The sequence below is a fragment of the Hippocampus zosterae genome, chromosome 19 (assembly GCF_025434085.1).
Source record: "Hippocampus zosterae strain Florida chromosome 19, ASM2543408v3, whole genome shotgun sequence".
Taxonomy (NCBI): Eukaryota; Metazoa; Chordata; class Actinopteri; order Syngnathiformes; family Syngnathidae; genus Hippocampus; species Hippocampus zosterae.
This window is the reverse complement of record NC_067469.1, coordinates 10,296,005-10,321,156: the sequence shown is the minus strand read 5'-3', so window position 1 is coordinate 10,321,156 and position 25,152 is coordinate 10,296,005. Positions and strand designations below refer to the sequence as shown.

Below are 25,152 nucleotides of genomic sequence, written 5' to 3'. Positions count from 1 at the left end.
AAATAATGTCTCTCTCTTTTTGCTTTTGAAAAAATGTTATTTTGCATGACAAAGACGAGAAGAGTACAGCATTTGTCAGACGTCAAAGACAAATCGGCGCTCGATGCGTGAACACCCTGACGACGACCGGGACGCAAAACTTTCAAACCTAAATGTGGGCCACAAAACCTGATCGACGAGCCCAGCCCCCGCCTTTTTACTCCTCCTACATTTTCTATCCATTGTGTCAAGTTTCACGTCTCAACATTTTAGTGTCGTTGTTGTTGTGCAACTTCGCCCTTCATCAGACCACAAATGGGAATCCTGGACCTCTCTCTTCAGTCCGGCGGCGTCTTGGCAACTCTGCTGGCGGCGGCCGGCGTCCTGCTACTGGTCTATGCGCTCTCTTCCGCGTGGATCCCGCAGGAAAACTCCAATGAGCCTCCGGGCCCGAGACCGCTGCCTCTGCTCGGGAATCTCTTGCAGCTGGACCTCAAGAGACCCTACAACACCCTCGTGGAGGTCCACAGCATTCAAACGCCTTCTCCTTGTGTTTAGAAAGAGCAGAGGTGGGGGACTCGAGTCACATGACTTGACTCGGGTTATTTAGACTAAATTGCCAATTTGAAGACTTGCTTGGCTAAACTTTATGAGAAACCGGGCTTGAATTTGATATGGAATTCATGATGCTGCACTTGGTTTTGACATGAATTTCATAATCTGACAAGATGCATGTTTATGTTTGAAAATCACAAAACTGGCTAAGAATTTAATGACATGAATTTTGGATTTCAGTTCATTGTCAAACAGCATGTGCAAAAAGTGTGTGACTAAAATGAACAACTGGTATTCAAAAATTTCTGAAAGGTCAGATACATAAAAGAAATTCACAATGTCCACCTGAAAGCCCAATGTACCAAATTTTTACTCCCACCTCTGCTGGATACAGTCAAACAAACCCAATTTGACATTGAGGGACTAACCATATTGTCTTGCACATCCTCAGATGTCCAAGAAGTACGGGCCGGTGTTCAGGGTCTACCTGGGCTCCAAGAAGGTTGTGGTCCTGGCCGGCCACAAGGTAGTGAAAGAAGCTCTGGTCAACTACGCGGAGGAGTTTGGGGACAGAGATATCTTACGCATCGTGAGCCAGTACAACAACGGACACGGTGAGTCAAGCGAAATCACCTTCTGGAGCACCACTCATCATGATGGAAGTTGATTTTCAACCCCGAGGTGTCATATGGAGCAACGGAGACTCGTGGAAGGAGATGCGACGCTTTGCTTTGACCAACCTGAAAGACTTTGGGATGGGAAAGAAGGCGTGCGAAGACAAGATCATCGAGGAGTGTCAGTACCTCTTGGAGGTCGTCAGGAACTTCAAAGGTAAGGCTTTCTGTTTAACGGGACACTACGGCTACACGTTTTCCGACAGTCGTCTTTTGCATCTTGACAAACGACGGACAGGTCACATGGTCATATTAAATTGAAGAAGTGGACTGCATGTCATGCGGAGAGTTGTCATTAATAAATACATAAATAAATAATACTAAAATGATAAATAAATAATAAAAACACAAAATAAATACATAAAATAAAAATAAATATAAAAATAATAACATTTTAAAAATAATAAATAAATAATAAAAACAATAAAATAAATACATAAAATAAAAATAAATATAAAAATATAAATAATAAATACATACAAAAATAAGAATAAATAAAAATAAATAAAAGGACAGACAAGCGGGTTGAAGACGTATGGATGACATCCGCAATTTCCAGATAAGGATCTCAAAATACACGCCAAAATTGTTTTGTTTGTTTTGATTTTGTATTCTAGGCAATGCCTTCGACACCACGCAACCAATCAACTACGCGGTCTCCAACATCATCACCTCCATTGTCTACGGGGACAGGTTCAACTACGATGATCCCGAGTTCAACGCCATGGTGGACGGAATGAATCGGAGAATCCAGCTGGCAGGCTCACCTTCTGCCCAGGTTCTGAAATCATCATTCAAATTCTTCATGCATCTGGAACATAGAGTCACATGTGTCAAATCGGCATTCACTGTATCGCTCCTCATTCCAATAGCAATCTTTTCGCGTGACGGTCAAACTTCCTTCCCCAGGTGTTCAACTTGTCCCCGTGGCTTGGCAAGTGGCTGCCACAGAACAAGGAATTCTTCCGATTGACGTCTGACTACACAAAGACAACTCTGGAAATGTTCAGCCAACTCAGGGAAAGCCTCAATCCGCTTTTGCCCAGAAGCCTGGTGGATGCCTTCTTCATCCGCAAGCAAGAGCTGGAGGTGCAAAGACTGAAATGGCATAGGTTAAAAAAAGGACTAGCGTGACCCCCCCCCCCCCCCACCCCCATGCCTTAAAAGTTGCACCGGTCAAACTGAAATAACCATCGTATTTTACGCACGATAAGACCCTTCGGAGTATAAGGCACACCTTCAATGAATGGCACATTTTAAACCTATTTTCATATATAGGGCACACCGCTAGATGGAGCTACGCTAAAGGGAATACAATACAATACAACACAATACAGCTTTATTTATATCAAGATGTCACAACTGCTGCAGCTATAACATTTAAAAATACTACGTCCAAGAAATCGGAATATTGATCCATACAGAAGGCACCCCGAATTATAAGGCACACTGTCGGCTTTTGAGAAAATGGAATCGTTTTAGGTGCACTTTATAATCCGGAAAATAAACTGTATTGTACAAGGTAAATCCCCCAAATGTTGTGCAGGTCAAAGGAAAAGATATTCAATCAGATTGGAGTCATATACCGGTCATTCAGTGTTATCCTGAAGCCACTCCTTTCCTATCTAGCTGTGTGCGTAGGGCTGATAAAACTGCGAAAAAGATAAACGTTTAGGCCAGTCTGAGGTGAAGAATGCACCGGAACAGGTTTTCATCGAGTATGCTTCTGAAAATGACAGCATTCATTTTCCCCTCAGTCCAGATTAATCTGGAAAAGGTGATCACGTGGTGACTCGAATTCACACCAAAGACTTCAACGATTGTCTCGTCAGACCCAAGAATTTGGTATCTAGTGGTCTGAAAGTTCTTCAGGTGCCTTTTGGCAACTTCTTAAACGTCTTTTGCTTAATGGCTGGTCTATTGGTGCGTTCAGGAGAGCGGGATCACCAACAGTCACTTCCATGACGAAAACCTGATATGGACAGTTCAGAACCTCTTTGCCGCCGGCACCGACACCACGGCTGCTACGCTCAGGTGGTCCTTGCTTCTCATGGCCAAGTATCCTGAAATCCAAGGTAAGACCAGAAAAAAAAGACCTCAAGTCTTCTGCATCATAACCTAAAGGCCTGGCTCACCCACAAAGACAAGGTCCATGAGGAGGTGTCCAGGGTGATCGGAGATCGTCAAGTCCGGACGGAGGACCGCAAGAACCTGCCCTTCACCGATGCCGTCATACACGAGACGCAGAGGCTGGCCAACATCGCACCCATAGCCCTCCCTCACCGGACCAGCCAGGATGTCACCTTCCGAGGATACTTTATCAAGAAGGTAAGACTGGTACACTAAAACCTTTTCTCAGGACTGGAACTGTCTCTCGAGATTACTGTTGCGCAGAACACTACCGTCTACGTCCTCCTGACGTCCGTCCTCCATGACGAGAGCGAATGGGAAAAGCCGTATTCCTTCCACCCCGACCACTTTCTAGATAAGGATGGGAAGCTTGTCAAGAACGACGCCTTTATGCCTTTCTCTGCAGGTAGGGAAATGACACATGATGGAAACATTTTGCTCACGGCCGCGCTATTTACTGATTGTGCTTGCAGGTCGCAGGGCTTGCCTGGGAGAGAGCCTGGCCCGCATGGAGCTCTTCATCTTCTTCGTCACACTGCTTCAGCATTTCCGCTTCCAACCTTCCCCGGGGGTGTCCGAGGACAGCCTGGACTTGACTCCCCGCGTTGGCTTCACGATCAGTCCGACAGCGCACAAGCTCAGAGCGCTGGACTGCATGTGAGCGTCACAGTTTCACCTGAAAAAGATGATTTGATTTCCAAAGTGAAGTTGTGAAAGGCAGAAATGTTATGCTAAGCTAAGTTAAATTCTAACACATAATCGGAAATGCCACAGGCTAAAGAATAGTATCCATGTGACAGCTTTATATTTGACCACAATCAGTGAAGCAACACATGGAGACAGACGAGATCAATCCGCTCAGGCATATTTGTATCCTCTGCCAAAAACTGTGTTACAATAAACTCATCATTTGTCTGCAATATTGTATTATACCAGGGGTGTCAAACTCCTTTTTTTCGTGGGCCACTTTGGAATTACGTCTTCCCCGCAGGGCCGTTACGACAGTGAAAATGTTTAATCATCACATCGTATACTTGTACACAAACAAAAAATAAAAAATAAACTGGCTCACTAGATTTGAAATCGGTCAAACTATTTGTTCAATTATTGTACAAGCGAGTGTAAACCGGGTGACAAAGTTATCGCAAAATGTCAGTTATTTATTCCATATGACAATTTGAAATTTCAGTTCAGATTTAAGCAAGGGTCACGGATGTTGACACACATGATTTGCTTTCGCGGGCCACATAAAATGATGTGGAGGGTCAGATCTGGCCCCCGGACCTTGACTTTGACATCCATCAATGTATTATACTGTCACCTTGTGGCCAAATCACACACGTGCACCATAAGGGTCAGAAATGAACTTATCATTCTTGAAATTTTTCATAGTTGCGATATGTATTCAAAAATATTATGGAGTTAAATTTGTGTTTTTTATTTTTTCAAATTAATAAAAAAAAGACTTGATACGACAGTTTTAGGACAATGCAACCATGTTGGGGAACGGGGTGGGGGGGCGGTGGGGGGTGTTAGGCATGTCACCAATTCCTCCACACACACCATATTCAGTCACTAATGGTGTCGAGACACACGAGCCGAACTTGTGTGCGGGGAGCGGGGATGGGGTCCCACTCAGTGATGGTGTGAATGTGGGTGTGCATGATTGTTTGTCACCATATGAGCCCTGTGCCTGACTGGCGACCAGTTCAGGGTGTCGTCTATCTTCCGCCCGAAGTCAGCTGGGTTAGGCTCAAGAAACTACCCGCGACCACCCTCTTCAGGATAAGGAATGTTGAAAACGGATGGATGGATAGACACCGTATTATTCGTCAGAGCAGTGTGGGGGACGCGACAAAGTCGTGGACAAATCTTGTGAGCGCGTTTGGCCATTTCCGGTGAGGACACCAAAAGCACTTCATCGTGTTATTGATTCACTTGTGTTTAGTCCACACTTCCGTTTCCAAAACGAACGACGGAGAACTTTGGGGATTGAGCTCCCGTCGCGTCCCGCCCCGATGTGGGTTGGACTTTGCTAGTGGAGGGCTGGCCTGACATGAAACTTTGCGAGTGGAGGCTGGTCTGACCGCAGTGACTTACCGAGCCGTCACGCACCCACAGGGAAGCTCGGGGTCGTTCTTTTCAGCCTCGTAAACATGGACGTTTCGGTCGACTTCTTGCCGCTGAGCTCCAGCTACGTGCTCGCTTCCGCGCTGGCGCTGCTCGTCGGCTACATGGCCTGGTCGTCGGCCTCCAGGTCGACGGAGTCCGGGGGACAGGAGCCCCCAGGTCCCAGGCCGCTGCCGCTGCTCGGGAACCTGCTCCAGCTCAACCTGAACGGACCGCACCAGACCCTCCTGCAGGTGAGCGTCCTCGAATGCACCCCGCGGACGACATTTAATTACGCGCTATATCGTAGCGTTGCGAATGAAGGCGTTTGTTACCATTCACCCTTTCCCGAGTCACTACTTTGGCATTTTCAGTGGACATTTTAGTCCACTATATCAAGTAGTAAACAATTTCGAACATTTGATATATATATTTTTTTATTTAACGTTTATTTTGAAACGCAATTTATGCCGGAATAGGCTTCTTTCGTGATGCGCGATAATGAGCCGGGAACTTTATTTGTGGACTTTTGGACTTCTGATTTGTGCACTTTGGGATTGTAGCCCGGCTGGGTTGCACCCTTTTGGTGTCCTTCCAAAGTAAAAAAATATAATAAATAGCAACAACGAATTTCAACCAATCTGTTTGCTTTGTTGTTGTTTTTTTTTCTCACTCTGGCGTGCACTTTCACCTCTTTGGTCCAAGATGTCCAAGAAGTACGGTCCGGTGTTCACCTTCTACATGGGCCCCAATAAAGTGGTGGTTCTGGCCGGATATAAGACAGTGAAAGAGGCCCTGATCCAGCACGCTGAAGAATTCGGAGAACGAGAACCTCTGAATACCGCCAAGGAGGTCAAGCTCGAGCACGGTAAGCAACACGGCAACGATCGAGTGCACGGCCAGCGCAGGAAGTGAATGCGTGACTTCGTGTGGCTCACCCGAGGTGTCCTGTGGAACAACGGAGAGTCGTGGAAGGAGATGCGACGCTTCACTTTGACCAACCTGAGAGACTTTGGGATGGGAAAGAAGGCGTGCGAGGACAAGATCATCGAGGAGTGTCAGCACCTCTTGGAAGTCTTCAAGAATTTCAGAGGTGACGCACATGCAACACAGAGGAGCTCAGTGCATTCACCCGTTGCCTACTTTTTGAACTTGTATGTTCCTATAATTTCTCAAATTTTGTCTTTGCAGTTTCAGTAAAATTGCTGATGAGAGCAAAAAGAAATCAAGAACTTATTCTGTCATTGCCTTATTTTTTCATTTTATGTATCAAAAGTATTTGTGGTATCGGTGACGATTCAGGAGCGAATGCTTCTATCTGTCTGATGAAAAGTGGTATAGAAGCCACTCCTACTTCAACTGTTTACTTTGACAGTACTGGTTATGGTTTCAGGGGAAGCGTTCGACACGCAGCAGCCGGTCAACTACGCCGTATCCAATATCATCTGCTCGCTGGTGTTTGGCAGCAGGTTCCGGTACGACGACCCCGCCTTCACCGCCATGGTGCAGCGCACCAGCAGAAGCATTCAAATCGTGGGCGGACCATCTTTGCTGGTGGGTAGGGTGCCGTCCTTTTCCACACAACGTGATATTTACGCAGAGCAGATCGATTCAAGGCCTGCGTCAAAATGTTGCTCTTCCTCAGTTGTACAATATGTTCCCGTGGCTCGGCAAGTTGTTCTCCTCGGCCAGGGAGGAGCTCCACAATCTAGGAAAGGCCAACCGAAAGCAGGCCACGGAACTGATACAGGCTCTGAAGGAGACTTTCAACCCGCAGAGCAGCCGAGGCTTGGTGGACGCTTTCCTCCTCCGACAGAAGCAGCAGGAGGTGGCGCCGCGCAACCTAACGTGACAACTCGCAACGGCTAGCAAAGTCGAGTGACTGATTTTCCACCCCGCCGCCGCCGATGTTGCGCTTCCATTTGTGCGTGTTTGTGTAGGACACCGGGGATGTGGGTCACTTCCACAATGCGAACCTTCTCATGACCGTCTCCAACTTGTTTGCTGCCGGCACAGAAACCACCTCCACTACGCTGAGATGGGCGTTCCTCCTCATGGCCAAGTATCCCCACATACAAGGTAACAAGAACAGTGTGCCACCTCTGCATTGGTTGTTGTTTTTTTAATCATAGCCCCAAACTGAATGTTGACTTGTTTGAAGTTTTGCCTCATTCTCTTCACTCTAAAAAGGCCAACAGCAGCAAGCGAAGTCCCTGCGTAACTCACACGGCAGGTTCTCTTCCTCCATATAGCGTCTTTGGATTGAGGTCTTGAAACCAGCTTGAAAACTTCGAAAGCCAACAGTCATGCCATCAATGCGTGAAATTGCGGAAGCTTACACCGTTTTAATGTGTGAAAACGGGACAAGTTTGACTTCCATCATCCATTATTTTTACCGCTAATAAACCAAAGCAGCTCCTTCTGGTTCAGCTCACAGGCGGACCTTTTTGTGTCTTATCAAAGTCACTAGCTACGCCAACTATAAACTGTTAAATTGTTTTTTAAAATTAATTTTATTCATTTAATATTTAAAAGACAAACATACCCATAAACGGGGTGGACTAGTGAGCTGAACTGGAAGGAATTGTTTTTTTTTTTTTTTTGCCAAACAGAAATAAAACTGATCCCATTTGAGCCTGATAATTTTTCAAATTATCAGATTAAATTTATTACATCAAACATTAACTGTATCACATTATAACATATGAATTTGTTTTCTCCTCGAGCTAAGAAGTAGGCCTTTATTCCCTCCCAACAAAATGACCACATTGCTCAAGCACACTTTAAGATATGCTAAGCTCGGCTAAGGTTGCTAGTTTGGCTCCATGTCAACACATTTATAGAACACGTTACTTGAGGTTGACGAATTGCATTTTACGTTATCATTAGCATGTTGAGCTAATTGCTAGGGTCATGTCCTGAATGGTGTTAAAAAAAAAATCACACTTGGACACCCTAAAATGTGGCAAAACTAACGACTAAGCGAATCGCCAGGCTAACATGACATTTAAACATATGAGCATCATAACATGAGAATGTTCATAACTAGTCAGTGGTATTCTTGAAGTTTGTCCACAGAGGGACTTGCATCCTTCTTTGTCCACTTGGCTATCAATTTGATTTGGGACTTTTCTTGAACCACTAACTCAAACCATGGCTTGTCTGTTTCATGTTCTGCTTTGCCTCTTTATTTCCTTTTCTCTCCTCCACACTAATTATTTCAAGATTAAGAGCTCCTACCTGTTGAGCAGATCACAGCCGCTAAGCATTTGAGGGCACCATGACATTAGGAAAATCAGGTGTTCCTCCCATGTTTGTGTTGGATTAAAAAAAAAAAGCAAGCAACTCAATAATCTGTCACTTTACACTTTGGGATGTTTGATTGCCAATTGAAAGTAGAAAGACGGAACGACACGCAGATGATCAAGTACCGTCTACTTGGTTACAAAGTGAGTTACACTTACCCCGCTCGTTTTTGTGAACCCGCAGAGAAGGTCCGAGAGGAGCTGAACCAAGTGATCGGAGATCGTCAGGTCCAGGTGGAAGACCGCAAGAACTTGCCCTACACCGACGCCGTCATCCATGAGACGCAGAGGCTGGCCAACATCATTCCCATGGCGCTCCCTCACCGGACCAGCCGGGACGTGACCTTCCACGGCTACTTCATCAAGAAGGTCAGCAAAATGGAAAATGCAGAGGTGCCAAAAGTCCTGACACAAAGTAAAGTGAAAGTGGGCACGCCTTCAAAATTTTTACCATGTGACCAGTCATGAGTGTTTGAACAAACCCTGCCAAGTTGTAAACAGTTAAAAAGATTGCCAAACATATCAAATAAGTCTTGAAATTTGTAAAAAAAAAAAAAAAAAAAATAAGCCCATCTCTCTCCCAAACGCTGCGGGAATGCCCGCTGAATGCGCTTAAACCAGCCCCGCTCCATTCTTAACTCTCAATCAAATACAACTCACCTTTCTTATGCCTACCCATAACTACGCTTGAGCTGCTAAAAGATATCGTCTTCAAGCCTACAGTGGTGGAATAATTTTCAGCTGGGCTTTGACACACTGCAACAATGAGGCGCTCTAAAGCGGCCACACCAGACCAAAGACCGGTCAACTCGTTAGTCGTCAAGTCTTACTTTAGGGGTGGGGGGATCTTATTCCTACTTTCATCTTTCTGCATGATAAGCGCTGTGTGCCCTTGCAGCTAACAACGAGGCGCTCTAAAGCAACCACAACAGCAGTCTATCTGAAGGGAAGCATTGGCATAGCTAGCTAGCTAAGTGTATGTTGCAGTTGTGCCAGATAGCCACCGACAGGAACAAAAGTGATCAACTTCTAATGCAGCGGTGGTGAGGCGACTCGAGCCAGATGCTCAAGTGCGGTTTTTGATGTACCACCCCCCCCCCCCCGCCACCTCTCAAAAGCAAACACGAAAACTAAAATGGTTGAATATCAACTCAACTCAGTCCCTGAATCCGCTTTAGACAGTCTAAAGTTAAATTAAAAAAAGCACAGACTCTGAAATGTACTCAAGTACAAAAGTTGAAAAAAAGTAACAATTTGAAATGAATTTTTAAGAAGATCCCAGCTTCAATGATAGGACAACAAAAAAATAGAGGGCAGATTCATTTTCAAATGTATCGGTTTTTGATGTACCCCCCCCCCCCGCCACCTCTCAAAAGCAAACACGAAAACTAAAATGGTTGAATATCAACTCAACTCAGTCCCTGAATCCGCTTTAGACAGTCTAAAGTTACATTAAAAAAAGCACAGACTCTGAAATGTACTCAAGTACAAAAGTTGAAAAAAAGTAACAATTTGAAATGAATTTTTAAGAAGATCCCAGCTTCAATGATAGGACAACAAAAAAATAGAGGGCAGATTCATTTTCAAATGTATCGAGTTAAAAAAATGGTCTGAACATTGAATGCTCAAATAGAGATACCTGAAGAAGTACCACGACCGAATATTTGTTGTTGGTTACATCCCACCGCTGCTAAAAATGCCTCCGCCCTCTCCCCCCAGGGCACGACAGTGTACCCCCTCTTGACGTCCGTCCTGCACGACGACAGCGTGTGGGAGAAGCCTCACTCCTTCCATCCCCAACATTTTCTGGACAAGGACGGAAAGTTCATTAAGCACGACGCCTTCATGCCCTTCTCGGCAGGTGCGGCAAACGGGAGACTTGCGTCGTCACTTGTTGCTAGGCAGAAATTGACGCAGTTTTATGTTATGTGTAGAGAGTAGTTAGAATATTCTTAAAAATAAACTAATAATGGTCTACTTGCTGCGCTGCAGGTCGCAGGGTTTGCCTGGGAGAGAGCCTGGCCCGCATGGAGCTCTTTGTCTTCTTCGTCACTCTGCTGCAGCACTTCCGCTTCCGGCCTCCCCCAGGTGTCTCAGAGGACCAGCTGGACTTGACCCCGATGGTGGGTGGCACGCTGAGCCCCGCGCCACACAAGCTTCGCGCCGTCTCCCTTGCCGGCTAGCCAGCTAGCAAGCTAACGTCACGGCGGCTTTTTTTTTTTTTTTTTGCAATCATCTCCCAGCAGTTAATTTTTTTTAAATCACACAACTAATAACCGCATACATTGTTATTTGTGACTCTGTAATCTTTGCACAAATGTTTATGTCCAGTAGATGCTAATAGCGTGTAATGTCCCACATGCGTTTAAATTGTGTTTGACACCTTTGGTGAATAAAGTTGATTAAATGCATTTGTCAAGTGTCCTCACTGTGGAAACATTCAGAGTGTTTACTCTTTTACACCATAATGTTAAATTGTTGAGCATTTCAAATAATTTTTTTCGGGATTGTGTTTATTTTGAGAAAAAAGTACATTTATTTTCCGCAAAAAGAACGCATTTTTTTCACAGCTATCAAGAAAAAAATATATACATACAATGGCTTTGGAAAGGTTACACACGACTGTTCAAATGTAAAAAAAAAAAACAAAGAGACGAGGGTAAAATTATCTTAAAACAAACTCCATTAAAAATGGTCTTTTTCAAGGAGGGAAGTAAAAATAAGTGTAAATGTTGCACAAGCGTGCACAGCTTTGCCAGCCAGAGTTGGGGTTGTGTCGAATGCACCAGAATGAAACAATTAAATTGCAACTCAAGTTCGACATGAGCCAGCAGCACACAAACGCTAACGTTTAAAGTCCCCCCATCCGCCCGCCGCCCCTCCATTAACACCAAATCAAGTTAAAATGATCTAGTAGGCTTTCTTTGACATGTTGTTTCTTTCCTGCAGAAATGTGAAGCTTTTGTGTAAACCTGACTGCTATTTGGATCTGCTCATAATTGCCTCTTGCCAGTTGCAGTCCCTGTTCATGACAACGCCAGCAACATGCATCACAGTAGCTACGGCATTTTTTTGGAATTAGGTCCAAATGTTTAAACCTTCCTTTCATCAGACTCCATTTTCTGATCTGCTTATCGTCACAAGAGTCGTGGGGCTTGCTGGAATCTATCCCAACTGTCATCGGGCAGTATGCGGGGAACACCCTGAACTGATTGCCTGCCAATCGCAGGGCACACCTCGACGAACAACCACCCGCGCTCACACTTGCACCGAGGGACAATTTGGAGTGTTCCATTAATTAACCTGTCATGCATGTTTTTGGGAATGTGGGAGGAAACCAGAATACCCGGAGAACATGCCAACTCCACACAGGAAGGCCGGATCTGGAATAGAACCCAGTACCTCTGCACTGTAAGGCCGACGCGTTTACCAGTCGACCACTGGGCTGCCCCGACCCAAACAAAACCTCCCAATCAAATGTGGGAACATGGGTGTGTAGACTTTTCATATCTACTGTGTTGCTTGGGGTAACGTTGCCAGAAAAAAAGTGACAAGTTATTCATAGTTGGAAGTCATTGTGATACGTAAGGTTGCCCAACTCATTAAAAAAAAAAAGCTGGGGGTGGGGGGGTATTTTAACAGCTGAATTGAACTGAACTTGATTTCCATTCACGAAAAGCAAGCATCTTTATTTCCTTCCCACGGTGCTATTTGAAATGATCGTCTTTTGACTCGCACTTACTTTCCAATGACTTTTACTGGCTGTTTATTTATTTGATTTGTCATGGAATCAAAAGTCTGTTAAGCCAATTGCATGCGGTTCAAAGATCACTCGCTGTATTTTTTCAGTTAAACATTAAACATGTTTCCCCTGCCAGGGTTTTAGTTGTATGAAAAGTCACAATTCTTATAACAACAACAACAACTCATTTGAATAAATATTCAAATGAGTTGTCTTTCCAACTCAACGACAGCCGCAAACTGTGTGTTTCTGCGCGTGTTTGTGTGTCGATAAGGCCGGCGCTCCTTAACTTTGTTGACATGACAACTACATGTCCTTTCCTGTTGATTGTCTTTTCACTGGCTGCCATCTTGCTGAGGCGGGATCCTGGCCGGCGTCCTGACGGCGGCGTAGGTCACCACCTCCTCTCCCTCTTCAGCCACCTGCGCAGCCACAAACATGAATTTAGCAGCCAGGTAAGCTTAAGGTTTTCTTTTATGAAATGACAGATGTTTGTGAAATACCTTTTCACAATTTTGTTTTTCCCCTCCAAATAAACCTCTGCAGTTCTTTATTTATCAACTTATTCTTTAGCTTTAAACTGGAACCAGAAAAAAATTATAATTTGCTGCATTTGTTGTTCCTACTTGAAGTGAGAATATTTTCCCATGGATGTTTGGATGTGTTGCTGATCCGTGTGTGTTCAACCAGAAGTTTTTAACAAGGTTTACAATTACCCTCACAGCTTTGCAAATTCCCCTGTGCCTGTTTATGATGAAAATCAAGATGGAATCCCAAAATGAAATCAGGAAAGGAAAAGATCAAATAAAACATCAAAACTGGAAAAATAAATGGGGATACTATCATGTGACGATCCCAAAATAAAAGCAAGATAAGGAAAGCAAGAAATCCTCATTAGGATTTCGGGAAAGCGGTGGTGAAGGATGTAGTTGAGGTTGAAAAGCAGTCGGCACCACTGACCTGTTTTTTTCCGTTCTCCTCCTCCTTTTTCTTCTTCTTCTTCAGGTTCACAGTAGCGTATGTCACGCCGCTCTCAGTTTCTTCTGGGGACCCACCCTTTTAAAATGAGAAGATAAACGCAAGCGTGATATTTAGAACAAATTCAATAACTGCTCAAGAATTCTCTTCCGTCTTTTGAAGCAATTTCTTCATTGTTGTTAATATGACTCTGTGTTTTAAGGCTTATCTTTATTTTTATTTGCCAGGAACTATCAGCTGACGACGACCAACACGTTCTGTAGCACAAGCTAGCTCAGGTGTAGCGCCGTGCACGTTTCCTTGCAGTGGCAAGACATCACCAGTTGATGGCGCCAGTGCGCCATTCAGCTGCTTTGCCAACTGCCAACCGGCAAAAAAAGGAATTTACACTCGATACACTTTCGTTGCGGCGCGTTTGCTTGTTCTGAGGGAGCAAATGCAAATGTTGTGAGGGGAGGACATTTTAAACACATCAACGCTGCGTGAAAAGTGCATTTTAAATTCTGAAAACCTTTTTTAAAAATGACCTGTGGTTTGGAGGAAGCTGGAACAGATTAATGGCATATCTGTCCCTTTGAACGAGGAAATTTGGTCATAGATGGAATAAAACTGATCTCAAGACTGTTGTCGTAATAATAATAATAATAATAATAATAATAATGGAAGAACATTCTCACTTGGTGCTTGTTGATTTCTGTGTTGTGGTCATAACTGACGCTGGCGTAGGTCACGTTGTTTTCTTCCTGCCCAACAACCAGAAAATGTCATGTTTCACTGGTTACCTCCAGTCATTTTCAATTGGTCGAAATTATCTACGAAAATCAAAGTTTTGCAACTACCAGGTGATGTTCCTGTTGAAATACGGCCTGGTGGGGTATTTTTTAACATACATGAAGGATTAGGGGAGGAAAAAACTTACATGTTTGGAGTCATCTGTGGGGAAACCAAAAAAGAACAAATACAGTGATTAGTCATCGGGGGAAGCTGATTTCTTAGACGGAGTAACGGGTGATAGGTCAACTTGAAATAAAATTCATTTAAAAATTAAATTCACAATCACACAAATATTTGATGCTATTCAACTGTTATTTACAAACCACTTATTTAATGCAAAATGTATCATTCAAAGTGTTTATCATAAATGCATTTGAATTACAAGAACATTTAATTAAATAACCATACAAAAATGAAAGTAATGAATACATTTTGATTGAATTTAAAAAAAATTACATGGTTCCTGATTTTCTTTTTAAACATAAATTTCAAATTAGTCATGTGTAGTAGACAGACTTGCAATTTTTTTTAGCCTTTCATGCACCCGGACAAAACGATAAGCTGTCCACTGTAGTCACCGCTGTCCCTGAAAGGGTTAAATAAAGGGACTGTGTTTAAAAAAAAAAAAAAAAACATGTAAGAGTGGTGTAATTTTTCTTGGGTCAAATTAGAAGCCCCTCACTGTCCCCCCAAAATTGTTAAATAAAATGTACTTTTTTTTTTAAATCACAGAAATACTAGTTGGATTTACCTACAAGTCTCACCTCGACTCGAACCGAATATCAATTATCAAATAATGTTCTTACCTTGTCCTGCGTTTTTTCTTGACTTTATTTTAACGAGGATGATGGCCACAACAACGATGATCAGTATCAAAATGCCGCCGCCCGCGGCGCCGATGATAATGAAGAATTTGCTGTCAGGTGGTGGCGCTCCAGGACTTTCAGGACCTCTTGTGTTCCCTTTCGTCAAAGCGGCTGTGTATTGGACCTGGACCTCCACGTGGCCACTCTTCACATACTCGCATGTGTACTTCTTTTCGTAGCTGACGGGAATCACTTTGAGGTTGGAGACGCATTTGGTCTGCTCAGTACTAAGCGGGGAAAGCGCCTCGCCTTGCTCGTCCAACCAGCGGAGGACTCCTTCCAGGCATCTACAGGCCTTGTCTGGCCAGCAGGTCAGGGAACACTGTAGAAACAAGTGATGCTCTCCCATTGGAGGAAACACCGGCGTCACTGAAGGGAAGAAGACGAGACCAAATTACCCAAAACTGATGAGAATTCAAAACCTGGTGGACCAAAGACCAAAAACTGGCCAGACATTTGTTTTACCCTTTTCCCACTGAAACATGCGGTTAATAGTGATCAGTGGCGACACGCAACCAAAGGGCAATATGTCCCTTTCCCATTGACCAACAGAAGGCGATTTCCCCTCCTCACCACCACCACCAATTTGCGTCTCGTTACGTCACCACGCTGTGATTGCGTAGATGATAGTGCGGCAGATTTCTTGGTGGTAAACAAAGCAACAAGCGAGTGTTCTTTCTTTTATCATGCTTTTTACCGTCCTCAAAATGAAAGGCAGAAAAGCAGCGGAGGATGAAGTCTTTGCAACGGCTGGGAGATGGCGGATTGCTACCACAGCTTAAGGGGCGATCTCATGGGGGTGTGCTGAGAGGCCGATGGCGCGCGATGTTATGACGCATCGCATACCGCCCAATGTCATCACGTAATTACCGGGAAGTCCCGTGTTGGGCTTTCAAACTGCAAGCGGAGGCGATCCGAGGCGATCACAACCCGCCTCAGATGGCGTCCTGGTGGACACGGATCGACACTGGCCAGTGAGCATTTGCCACTGCCCAAAAAAGGCGTGTTTAGCCGTGATTTTGCGGCAGTGGGAAAGGGCCTTCATTTATGAGTCCCCCAACTTGAGAGTTTTTCCAATTACAAAGCGTCACTCTTTTTTTTTTTTTGTTGCTTAATGTTGCCAGTAAAAATATAATTTGAAAGTGAGCTTCATGCCCTCCCCCACCAGATGGCAGCAGCGAAGGTCACAACACCCTATCAGCTTCTTTACAGCTACTTAAGTACTATCCAAAAGGACACTACGGTCACCTAAAGACCTGCTCCACCTACTGGGCCGCAATTTGACAAAACGGATTGGCTGGCAACCGATTCAGGGTGTCCCCCGCCTACTGCCCGAAGACAGCTGGGATAGGCTCCAGCACCCCCCGCAACCCTAGTGAGGATCAAGCGGCTCGGAAGATGAATGAATGAAAAATGGCTGGCGGGCAAGCCTATAGTAGTTGACACTGTCCGATGAGACAACTCACATGTCATCACCATCAGCACAAAAATGCGGTCCTGTTGTCCAGCGGGTTTACACACAAAGTAACCGCCGTCTTCCGCCATCACCTTGTGAATGAGCAGCGAGCAGTCCTCCATCAGGCTGAGGCGCTGACTTCTGGCCGAGCTGGTCACCACTTGTCCATCTTTCACCTCATGTACCAATCCGCTCTGGTCCCGACTATACAACCAGTATAAGCGGTCACAGGCCGAATTCTTGCAGGGAAGGATGGCCACGTCCCCGGCCCTGGCAAAGACATATGTGAGCTCACCGCTGACAACTGCAAGACACCACAGAGGGGAAACAATAAGGTATGGTATAGGAGAAGATCAGCTAATTTCGCTGCTGTTTTTAGCGCTGGTCAGCAATATTAGCTCAAAAATAATTTCTTACAAATTAACGAAAACAGTTGAAAGCCAAAAAACAGTAACACTAAAAAGTCTCATTCTGAGTCAAAAGCCAAACAGTAAAACTCAGTTTTAATGCCCCCTCTATCCCAAATAGTGGCTCATTTGAATATTGGCATTTATCTATCCAACATACATGGCCCCTATACACTTTGGCAATGTGGGTGATTTAGAAGGGTGGTGTGTCACGAAGTAAAGGGAAAAAAAAGAAGGTTCTTATTCTGATCATAAGGAGAACAAGGTTACATGAGGTAGAGGGAGAAATTCAATTTTTACTATGTTATGAAAATGTGGAAAAATAGAAAAGATGCCATACCTTTGCACTCTCCATTGTTTTGGAAAACATTTAATGTCAAGCCCAGTGTATCATGTTATTTACTGCTTTCCTCTTCTTCTATCATGCTAAAGGTTATGGGAACAATGTTGTGTGTGTGTGTGTTGTGGGAAACAAGTTCCATGAACAATAATCATTTGACATACGTTTATTAAAGCTAATGTTCCCACGTTTACAAGAAACAATTTTAAAAATCCTTTCATTTTAACTGTTTTATTTGAAATTTAATGTGGTCATGGGGGGTGTGGGTGGGGTAAGAGAAAATGGCATTTGAGGGTACAGTACGCTAAACCACTTAAGCATTCTTTTCTCATTTTTTTAGATTTGGTCTCACAAAAGGTAAATGGTAAATTCGTATTTTGAATGGAAACGACTTAAAATTTGGTGGGTGGGACGTAAAATGTCCTCCAATTCTGGAAATCCGACTCTCTCGCGCAGCACTCGGGCCATGACAATGAGCACACGTCAACTATGCTAACACGAGTCAATGTTGTCACTGTGGTGAGGGCCCGGGGTGAGTAAAGTGTGAACAAACAGTGAAACAACTTAGATATACAGTATCAGAAAGTCAAATACCTTCAAAGTGAAGTAGAAAAATAAGAATTAATTCCTGCGTGGTCATCTTCAGTGAGCAAGTTGAGCTTTTGGTCCGTGTCCTTATTTCCCCTTTGTGGTGACTTGCCAAAAAAAAAAAAAAAAAAAAGTATAATCCAGCCCCATACACACACGCACACGTTTGCATCACTCAGGTTTGTTCTGCATATATCCTTTTAGAGGAAATGTATTTCACAAGAGGCCCGACCGAGCGGCGGCAACGCTTTTCAATCTTGTTAATCGCAGCACAATCCCGTCCAAACGGGAAGTGGAAAAAGAAGAAATAGAACTAAATATTTTTGGAGTGGACGTATATTCAGCATGGAATCCTGTTTCAAATATTGAGAGATCTTCCTCGTGAAATGCCTCGATAAACTTCCACTGAGCAATTTGAGAGCGCGAAAACCAAATTGAACACACCTGCTCCCCATTCACAACAGAGACCGAATAACACGAACGATTAACACACAGCTGATCCGAGACTGTCTTACCACTCAAGGTTTTTCACTGATGGACCTGTACTCTTAATACAGGAACAGGAAGTGTGACACTGAAACGTTCACCATTCACTCAGTTGTAGCTGAATGACAAGAGTTTCAGAGTAGTACTACGAGTTGTACAGTGAAACTCCTCTCCAACGAAATCATGTTTGCAGCAAGAAATTTTTCACAACAGGGGGGGGTTTTCACTGTAGCAAACTTGATCTCAGATATAAGCACACACACACCCACACACACACAAACACGTGTACACGCACACACAAACGTACGTGTACTCTATTTTTATTCCAATAGTGCATTGTCACGTTGCGCCAGAGGCGATGAAAAATCGCCTCGTGCACAACAAAAATAACGAGGTGGATCCCAGGGAAAAGCAGACACGAAAAGATTTTGTATGAAACACAAAAGGTTTTAATAACGAACAGAAAGAGCCCGACAGGGAAAACGGTAACAAAAAACGCTGGTCAAATAAGGACCAGGAAATAAGGAAAACAACCGAAAACGCTCGCGGAAAAACAAAGAGCGAGAAAGTACAGAGATCAGTAAACTAGAGCAATAACAATTTGGATGCAACGCGAATAACAATAGTAGTGGCCGTAAGGCAAAAAGGCAGCGAGTAATATCAAACGATGAAATAGCGCGAGAGAGCAATGGCACGGTAAGGATTTCTCCGGCAGTGAGAGGACTGCCGCAGTCTCTTAATAAAGGAGGATAATCAGCCCGAAATTACGGACAGGTGTGCAGATGGCGGAGGAAAAAACCCGCCACCTGCCGGCGGACACGCGACGTGACATGCATAAGTATGAACACACACTCATTTGACACTTCATATTGTCAGTGTAGAAAGAAAAAAAGGGAAAGAAATTGCGAAATTTACGATCAGCATTCACTTTCACTTACATCAATTTCTTGCATAATGTCTTATATTTTGCTTGCTCCATCTTTCATTTGGATCACTTTTACCCTCTCTTCAGGCATCAGAGCTCTTCTTGTCTTAACTTCTCGACATCAAAAGGTCAGTTTTGTAGCCATTTTAGCAATGCAGCGTCCATCCTCGTCTGAATCTAACAATAACAAATACTTCCTGGCATGCAATGAACTTTTAAGCCAGCCACGAACGCTTCGTAGTCCTCGATGGCCATAGTTAGCTCTCGAAGGCTAAAAACCTTACGCTAACTGGAGCGCTAATGAGAAAGAAGCGCTCCAGACGTTTGATACATATGTGTAAGACTGTTTTGTTGAAAAAGAATTGCTGGGATACTTCAGAAGGAATTTGATCACTATTAGTGACTATCCAGTCATTCTACCCTGACCTGCGTTTCTTCTCAAGTTCACCTTGGCGAGGACGACGGCCACAACAATCCCAATCAGGATCAAGGCGGCGACGGCCAACCGAATTATGTTGATAAGCTGGGTATGGCCAGGCGGGGGAGCTCCATGACCCCCAGGAACTCTTGTGTTCCCTTTTGTCAAGGCGGCTGTGTATTGGACCTGGACCTCTACGTCGCCACTCTTCACATACTGGCATGTGTACTTCTTTTCGTAGCTGACAGGAATCACTTTGAGGAATGAGACGCAGTTGGTCTGCTCAGTACTAAGCGGGGAAAGCGCCTTGCCTTGCTCGTCCAACCAGCGAAGGCCTCCTTCCAGGCATCTACAGGCCTTGTCTGGCCAGCAGGTCAGGGAACACTCGAGAAACAAGAGATGCTCTCCCATTGGAGAAGACGACGGCGTCACTGCGACTTCTGTTTTTTTGCAAACCACGGACGGTCTCTCGTGGCCAAAACTATTCACGGCCTCGAAAAAAAAAAAGTCAGCGAGAGAGAAGCCCGACCCGAACCCAAAGGAATGATTGACATTTGAAGGCCCGGGTCGGGCTCGGGATCGGGCGGCCCAATCTTACCTCTACACTAGATGGCAGCAGCGAACGTCTCAAGTCAAGTCAACTTTATTGTCAAATGTGTTCTATGGGCAACATACAGCACAGATGAAACTTCTTTCCTCTCAATCACGGGAGAGAGAGGACCCGCTGCGGGTACCCGCGCCACCATAAACAGAACAGTTAACATAAAATGATAAAAGGAGCTCCTCCAGCAACAGCACAGCACAGCAGTCTCATGAGCCCAGTCACCGCATCCTCACCTCCAAGCCCAAGGCAGCCTGTGTCCTCCCAACAACCATCACGCAGGACCGAGCCATTTTACCAGAGCTGCATCGCTCTGGCGCGAAGGCCGTTCCTACAGATTTTGGGGCGGAGACCACTTCCTTAGCTTCTTTTACTATCTTAAGTACAATACAAAAGGCTACAATGCCAGCGAAAGGGCATTAAAACAATTTCTGAGATCTGATAACTCGATTATAGGCAAGTAAGGCTGGAATTTTGGAAGATCACGTGCAACACGAGCACCTACAATCTGCTCGAGTGAGCATGCCAGTTGAAAGCCACTACTTGGGAACTTAAGGTTGGAAATCAGGCCATAAGACTCAAGACCGAGATTTTGAGATCAAGTCAAGAATGAGACTTGAGATTGAAGGTAAAAAAAAGGTTGCTTTTATCAACACCATACGGTGCCCAAAGTTCTTTACGTTGACGGAGCAACGGTCGCCTGCTCCCATGCAAGGCCCTGCCAAGCCCAAGGACATTTCAATTCTTTACAGCGGGACCCGAGACTCAAACTCTTGACACTTCAGTTAACTCCAGACCCGCTCCACCTCCTGGGCCACAATGTAGCAAAACGGCTGGCGGGCAAGCCTACAGTAGTTGACACTGTCCGATGAGACAACTCACATGTCATCACCATCAGCACAAAGATGCGGTCCTGTTGTCCAGCGAGTTCACACACAAGGTAACCGCCGTCTGCCGCCACCACATTGTGAATGAGTAGCGAGCAGTCCTCCATCAGGCTGAGGCGCTGACTTCTGGCCGAGCTGGTCACCACTTGGCCATCTTTCACCTCACGTTCCACTCCGCTCTGGTCCCGACTATAGAACCAGTGTAAGCGGTCGCAGGGTGAATTCTTGCAGGAAAGGATGGCCACGTCCCCGGCCCTGGCAAAGACATCTGTGAGCTTTCCGCTGACAACTGCAAGACACCACAGAGGGGAAACAATAAGGTATGGTATAGGAGAAGATCAGCTAATTTCGCTGCTGTTGTTAGCACTGGTCAGCAATATTAGCTCAAAAATAATTTCTTACAAATTAACGAAAACAGTTGAAAGCCAAAAAACAGTAACACTAAAAAGTCATTCTGAGTCAAAAGCCAAAGAATAAAACTGTTTTATTGCGGCCTCTATCCCAAACGGTTGCTCATTTGAATATTTGCATTTATCTATCAGACCTACATGGCCCCTATACATTTTCGGCGACGTGGGGGCTGTTGAAGGGTGATTTACTGCTTTCCTCTTCTTCTATCATGCTTAAGGTTATGGGAACAAGGATTAGGTGTGTGTTGTGGGAAACACGTTCCATGAACAATAATTTATTCATTCATTCATTCTTCGAACAGCTTTATCCTCACTAGGGTCGCGGGAGGTGCTGGAGCCTAACACTAATGTTCCCACGTTTATAAGAAACAACAATTTTAAAAAATCATTTCAAATATCATTTCATTTTAACTATTTTATTTGAAATTAAATTTGGTCATGAGGGCTTGGGGCAAGATTTGAGGGTCCAGTACTCTAAACCACTTAAGCATTCTTTTCTCATTTTTTTTTAGATTTGGTCTCGGAATAAGTAAATGGTAAATTCGTATTTTGAATGGAAACGACTTCAAATTTGGTGGGTGGGACGTAAAATGTCCTCCAATTCTGGAAAGCCGACTCTCGCGCAGCACTCGGGCAAAGACAATGAGCACACGTCAACTATGCTAACTGTAACTCCAAAGTAACAAAACCAGGGCCCGGTTTCCAAATGACGGGTGTTTAATAGTGTCTTTGAGGTTGTCTTGGTACACCAACATCTTGAAAACTCATTGCCGCCTGCAATTTCGGAGGTCTTGGGCAACAAAAAAATACACTTTTGGGATCTTCAACAACGAGCCAACAGTCCTGAAAACTGCTGCTCTTCTTATGTCTTGCGTTCGAGTGTCTGGGCAAAAACCACCTTACCACAGCGCACGTCTCGTGATAATAGCGATAACATCGAAATAACGAAACTTAATTTTACAAAATAAATATTTCACATCGTGAATACATAATGTGCATTAAGACAAAGAAAAAAATGTCCTCTTTGCCTTGAAGTTGAAACAAAATATTATTCATTTCCAATTGAACTATTCTGATGACACTTACACTAACACTAGCCAATGTTGTTCCTGTGTTGTAGTATGAGCAAAGTGTTAAGGTGGAGGTTCCTGTTAGCAAACGGTGAAACAACTTTGATACATCAGAAAGTCAATTACCTCCAAAGTGAAGTAGAAAAATAAGAATTAATTCCCGCGTGATCATCTTCAATGGGCAAGTTGAGCTTTTGGTCCATGTCATTATTTCCCCTTTGTGGTGACTTGCAAAAAAAAAAAAAAAAAGTGTAATCCAGCCCCATACACATACGCACATATTTGCATCACTCAGGTTTATTCTGCATTCATTCTTTGTCATACCTGTCAACTCATACCGTTTAGCCATAGTTCATACGGTATAGTGGTGAATCTTACGTATATGGCCGTATCGCACAAATCATAAGGATTCTGAAAATTTCCGTCCCGTCCCCCCCTAACAGGTAGTTCCCTTTGCTTTTGCCCAGAATGGTGCTGCTAGTCTACTGGAATGCTTTCATTTCCGGTAACATTCCAGTAAATCACATGGTTTCTAGTTGAAAACAGCAGAGTATTCTTGCATACTTGGGTAGTGTACAAGCAATTTCTACAAGTAAACAAATATATCATTCATATTGCACAATGGAACCAACAAGAAAGAGAAGTAAAACGAAGCACAGTGGAAGGTTTCTTCAAAAATGGATATCACAGTTTAATGGCGCAATAATGCCTGGTAAGACTGATCGCTTGCACCAGAAACACTGACAGCGTTATTGCAGTGCAAAGTAAATATGAATGGATGCTGTAACTTCGAGCCGATGGGTCAGCATTTGGAGTTGGTGAAAAAAGTAACGCAGGAATACAACTCTGAACACAGTAATGCCACTAAGTAGAATGATGATTAGACATTAACTCATTCAGTACCAGCCAATTCTGGAGCAAGTCTGAAAAGACGTTTAAAAACGTCTTTGGGAGTGAATGAGTTAACCAGTCATTGTATTATGGAGATCTACAATAAATATAATTGAAAATGTCGTGGGGTTTTTTTCTGCTGTTATTTTGACATATAAAATGCTCTGGTATTGAAGTCTGTATTTTGCTCATATTTAGTCATGCTGTATAACCTTCCCATGCCCACAGCGTAGCTTTGCGTCCTTGTAACAATCATCTACTAGAATTGGAATACTCTTGTATTATTCCTCTCTTCTTAGTTAGGTTTGATGGTTAAGGTGTTATTCCTCTCTGTTAGTTGTGTTTGTTCAGACACTTGAAAGAAACAATGGAGAATGCCGTTGAAGGTATTTCCTGCTCACTGTGTTTACAATCACCTTTAGTGCCCCTCGTCTCCCACCACTTTTAGGGCCCCCCTGCACAGGACATGTTTAACATCAAAAGAGGAACTGTTATCTCAAATATCTGTGTTCCTGCCATCACACCAAATGGTGGGCAGTGGTGGTCTGGTCTCACCTCACCACTCCCAACTTCTTCCAGCCACATGGGAGGCTGGGAGGGGTATTTGCTTGAGAGGGGTACCTCCCCGCCTCTCATTATCATATTATATATCTCATGAATGTGTTTCTTTTAGGCTTCCTGATTCAAATCTGGACCCAACAAGAGCCTGAATCTATTCGTAAACTGCAGAAAAATAAAGTAAACGCTTCGAAGGAACTGTTCATCACCTCCAGCCTTTATTTGGAGTACCAACATTCTCCTCGTCCGAAATTCAACGAACACGCAGGGAAGAGGAGGCCACTCTTCCCCCAACAGTATGTTATAAGGATTTTTTGGTCTTTATAAGGATTTTTTTGGTAGTTTATACAGGTTGGCACTCCGAAAAGTTGACAGGTATGCTTTGTTCACTTCTGCCAAGGGCGCTGTGTACCGGACTTGGACCTTTGCATAGTCTCCCTCCACAAATTGCCACAAATTGGCACGTCTATTTCCTTTCGTAGCTAACAGGAAACAGTTTGAGGAAGGAGATGCAGTTGCTCTGCTCAGTATGAACCGGGGAACGCACCTTGTCTTGCTCGTCCAACCAGCGGAGGCCTCCTACCCGCCATCTACATCCACTGCCTGGGAAGCAGTCCAGGGAACAATTCAGGTCCACGTGAGCGTCTCCCATTGAGGAGTTCTGAGGAGACAGGGGGCACAAGGCTACAGGATGGAATGTACATGGGCCACTGGGACCAAACTGGGACAAATTTCAAGAAATTTCGTGCCATCCAGGTTTTGATTTCTTCCAGACAGGATAGGAGTGGCCTTAATGAGAAGGCGTCTTTCTTGCTCAGTGGGACATAGATCTGGCAGTCATCTGCATCGCAGTGGAAGGGAATACCATGTTTCCTTAAGATGGAACCCAATGGGAGCAGATACAGCGAGAACAGCAGAGGCCCCAGAATTGAGCCCTGTGGAACACCACATGACAGGGGAGCAGTGCGTGACTCAGAGCAGCCAAGGCTGACACAAAAGGTTC

The 25,152-nt window shown here is 44.3% G+C and overlaps 2 protein-coding genes and 1 long non-coding RNA gene across 7 annotated transcripts; 1 reads left to right on the top strand and 2 right to left on the bottom strand.

Annotated features, from left to right (window-relative positions):
* Nucleotides 1-36: 36 nt before the first annotated feature.
* LOC127591891 (cytochrome P450 2K1-like) lies at nucleotides 37-11,402 on the top strand. 2 transcript variants are annotated; one of them, XM_052052168.1, is made up of 14 exons: nucleotides 111-501; nucleotides 986-1,148; nucleotides 1,216-1,365; nucleotides 1,826-1,986; nucleotides 2,118-2,299; nucleotides 5,527-5,701; nucleotides 6,153-6,315; nucleotides 6,391-6,540; nucleotides 6,841-7,001; nucleotides 7,093-7,275; nucleotides 7,388-7,526; nucleotides 8,937-9,121; nucleotides 10,472-10,613; nucleotides 10,745-11,402. In XM_052052168.1, the coding sequence occupies exons 1-14, from the start codon at nucleotides 295-297 to the stop codon at nucleotides 10,933-10,935; spliced, it is 2,352 nt and encodes a 783-aa protein (XP_051908128.1). In that variant the 5' UTR covers nucleotides 111-294; the 3' UTR covers nucleotides 10,936-11,402. The 2 variants fall into 2 exon arrangements, with proteins under 2 accessions (XP_051908127.1, XP_051908128.1); XM_052052167.1 differs by lacking the exons at nucleotides 5,527-5,701; nucleotides 6,153-6,315; nucleotides 6,391-6,540; ... (4 more) ...; nucleotides 10,472-10,613; nucleotides 10,745-11,402 and adding exons at nucleotides 3,142-3,283; nucleotides 3,352-3,536; nucleotides 3,603-3,744; nucleotides 3,812-4,258 and having other exon boundaries at nucleotides 37-501; nucleotides 2,118-2,297.
* LOC127591927 (uncharacterized) lies at nucleotides 2,531-10,541 on the bottom strand. Of its 4 annotated transcripts, none has more exons than XR_007960019.1 (6): nucleotides 10,392-10,541; nucleotides 8,912-9,105; nucleotides 6,386-6,523; nucleotides 6,139-6,255; nucleotides 5,439-5,671; nucleotides 2,531-4,014 (listed from the first exon to the last, which is right to left on the bottom strand). It is a non-coding gene; the product is annotated as an uncharacterized LOC127591927 (long non-coding RNA). The 4 variants fall into 4 exon arrangements; XR_007960021.1 differs by lacking the exon at nucleotides 10,392-10,541 and having other exon boundaries at nucleotides 2,531-3,689; nucleotides 3,782-4,014; nucleotides 8,912-9,060; XR_007960020.1 differs by lacking the exon at nucleotides 10,392-10,541 and having other exon boundaries at nucleotides 2,531-3,689; nucleotides 3,797-4,014; nucleotides 8,912-9,060.
* A 1,099-nt stretch (nucleotides 11,403-12,501) lies between the features above and the next one.
* LOC127591917 (uncharacterized) lies at nucleotides 12,502-24,756 on the bottom strand. The gene is made up of 7 exons (XM_052052219.1): nucleotides 24,697-24,756; nucleotides 19,925-20,163; nucleotides 15,053-15,242; nucleotides 14,392-14,405; nucleotides 14,150-14,215; nucleotides 13,455-13,550; nucleotides 12,502-12,916 (listed from the first exon to the last, which is right to left on the bottom strand). Exons 1-7 carry the CDS (start codon nucleotides 24,737-24,739, stop codon nucleotides 12,830-12,832), a joined length of 735 nt encoding a protein of 244 aa, XP_051908179.1. The 5' UTR covers nucleotides 24,740-24,756; the 3' UTR covers nucleotides 12,502-12,829.
* Between the last annotated feature and the right edge of the window lie 396 nt (nucleotides 24,757-25,152).